General features: G+C 41.0%; 1 protein-coding gene across 1 annotated transcript in view; it reads right to left on the minus strand.

The window, feature by feature from the left end:
- Ccdc6 (coiled-coil domain containing 6) overlaps positions 1-3,194 on the minus strand; it is a 99,074-nt gene that overhangs the window by 10,209 nt on the left and 85,671 nt on the right. Inside the window, exon 8 of the mRNA XM_013017188.1 lies at positions 449-549. Within this exon, the coding sequence (XP_012872642.1) occupies positions 449-549 (101 nt within the window). The remainder of the gene's footprint in view (positions 1-448; positions 550-3,194) is intronic.

Genomic DNA, 3,194 nt, shown 5'->3' on the forward strand with positions numbered 1-3,194 from the left:
TTTTGTTTTGTTTTTTTGGGGTCCGGTCGTGAGGCCTGAACTCTGGGCCTGGGTGCTGTCCCTCAGCTCTTCAGCTCAAGGATAGCACACTACCACTTGAGCCACAGCGCCTCTTCCGGCTTTTTATCTTATGTGGTGCTAGGGAATCGAACCCAGGGCCTCATGCATGCAAGGCAAGCGCTCTACCACTGAGCCACCTTCCCAGCCCAGGTTTAAAACTTTTAAAGCTAAGACCTGATCTGGATGTCTTCATAATGCTTTGTTTTGAAAGCATACAACCATTATCTCTATTTACCAGATTTTTACATGCTAGAAGGGAACCTATGCAGGGTGCCCGAGGAAATATACCAGCCGATAGAGGCAAAGCTCAGTTGTCCAGCTTAGTATGAACGAGGATTCTGGGAGGGATCCTCAGCCCTATTAATGACAATAATAAACACATACTCACCAGGTGATATAGGTCTGCTTGAACTCGGAGAAGGTGTATAAGGGATTGGGCTGGACACAGTACGAGGTCTTAATCCTTGTGCAGACATCTCATTAAAATATCTAAAAAGAGAGAGGAATGCTGAGGATCACTTGCACTCAATAGTTAAGAGAGCTCTTGGGTGTTGTTTAATAAAAAAATGTACTCTTTACCTGACTTGTGGAACTCCAGCCCTCTGTACATCGTTTTTATAATACCAACAAAAATATTTTTTAACTGTATTTTTTTTGTCTTTTCTTTTTTGGTACTGGGGATTGAACCCAGGACGTTGCGCTTGCTAAGCAAGCACTTTGCCACTGAGCTACATCCCAGCCCCAAAAATATTTTTTAAAGAGAGCTTTCGGTCTATATATTATGAAGCAGTTACTATATAATGTATATTGCATGCCACAAAATTTCTACATCTATGCTAGCCTCCCATCAAATATTGATCATTTGAGGCATACTTTATAAGTTTAGGAAATGATTAAAGAGACAAGTCCCTTAGGTATTATGGATTTAGGACAAATCTGGGGAGAGGAACTTATTGCTAGAGATATTTATATGAAAAGTTCTGCTGTTAGATTTCTGATATTATGCTGTTTAATTTTTCAATAAAATCATTGTGTGTATGTGTATGAGAGAGAGAGAGGGAGGGAGGGAGGGAGGGAAGGAGGGAGGGAGGGAGGGAGCACAAGAATGCTCTTCTGGGGAAATTCCTGCTTCAGAGACTTCCTGAAAACCGTCCTTATCACACCTTGTAGTCAAACATGTGTACACCAATACTTGAGGGAAGATCTCAGCCCTGATATTTAGTCAGACACCTGATACTAATAATGGCCATTTCTAGGCAAATGTATGGTACCTGAACAAAATCCCAATCCATAATGTGAGATGCATCTCAACTAAATAGCCACTTGTTATTTGGCCTACTGTCTTCTTTAAACACCAGGCAGGACCTTTCTATTCCATATCTAGGTGGGTAGCTAAGGCCACCTCTTATAGTCTTAAATATCAGATTGTTTTCTTTCTCTGTGGTACCCTAGCAGGCAGAAAAATCGTTGTTGGAGTCCTACCCTGTCTGGAATAATATGACCTATAAAAGAAAAGCAAGTAAATCTTCTGGATGAATACTAGTCCTGGGGGTTGGGGGAGGAGAGAGTATGATTATCTGAAAGTCTGAAGTAGCTTCAGTAATTGTCACCAAAATAAGAAGAAACTGTCTGAGTACATCTTATCCCAAACTGGGGACCAGATGCTACAAATGTTAACATGGGGTCTGCTGAGTCATAATGTAGTTAATAAAGTAGTTAAAATAAGCTCCTTAGTATTCTAGTGAACATTTTTAGTCAAATCACTCGCAAAGACTTTAGAATGGGAAACTGTCAGAAACAAATCAATAAAACTTAGAAGGATGACAATCTTCTAATACAAGCTTCTGAGGAGGAAACACATAGAGACAGTAAGAAGGCTAACCTATCACTTGCTTTTGTTAATTTTTTTCTTCTTCTCATGTATAGCCTTCTATCACAGAAACTTTCTTGGCTCTGTCCACACCGAACTCTCTAAAAGCTTTGCCAGCACCTTGGATGAATCAGACAATAGAAAACTGAGTGCTGATGCATTCATTCTGCCTCATTTCAGACATGTTTTGGCATCCCCGGGCAGTGCAGCTCCTTAGCAGTCCCTGGTCAGTGACACTGGCTACTCAGTCCTCAGAGAGGGTCCCCAAGGAGGCTCAAGGTCACCTCTCACACTGAGATGTGGATCACAAGAGGTGGGATCCAGGAGGAGAAATTTCCTTGATTGAAATGTGATTCAAAGAATTGATTCCCTAACTGCAGGTTTTTCTTCTCTCTGGATTTAATGGTTATCTAGCCATCCTACTCGCAAGCGCATTGGAGAGGGAGAAATGTTGAAATCAGTTTCTCTAGTCTTCCTCTAACCAATGGAAGACTCATTTCAGCCATTCACAGTGGGGAATGAGAAGGCCCGATGCTGAGGTTCAGATTAATGTAATTAGTTTTATTTTTTAAAAGGTAGTTGCAAAAAGGCTCAGAAGTTAGCACACGTGTTAAGGCAAGTCTCCGGGATTTCAATGACCTTTCCTTGTCTCCTGCTGGTTCTTTTAGTTTATTAATGTTTCTTTCCTCCAGCTTCATTATAGCTTGCTTATGCTTATAACAGAACGCTCCTATGCTTTAAAAAGATTTAACACAGGATCTGGTTACTTCATTAATTGCAAACTCATGCTGGATAGAGTAGCTCACACCTATAATCCTAGTAACTCAGAAGGTAGACATCAGGAGGATCTCAGCTCAAGACCAGCTTGGGGAAAAATAAAATCAGCCAACCCTCATCTAATCCCCTCTCCCCCACCTCCACAAATAAGACAGGTAAGGTGGGAGACACCTGTAACCCTCGCTATGTGGAAGCCATAGGTAGGAGGATCATAGACCAAGACTGGCCCTGGGCAAAAATATAAAACTCTTATCTGAAAAAAATAAAGCCAAATAAAGCCAACTGGTCTGGGGACACAGCTGAGCTAAAATCTAGCAGTGATTTTATTTTATTTTATTTTTTTATTGTAAAGATACTATACAGAGGGTTACAGTTACATGAGTGAGGTAATGAGTATACTTCTTATTGAGCATTGTTACCCCCTCCATTGTTTTCCCCCTACCATCCTCTCCCTCCCTACCTTCCCCGAGGTTCTTTTTTTTTTTTT

This window comes from Dipodomys ordii, unplaced genomic scaffold (genome assembly GCF_000151885.1).
Source record: "Dipodomys ordii isolate 6190 unplaced genomic scaffold, Dord_2.0 Scaffold34, whole genome shotgun sequence".
Classification (NCBI taxonomy): Eukaryota; Metazoa; Chordata; class Mammalia; order Rodentia; family Heteromyidae; genus Dipodomys; species Dipodomys ordii.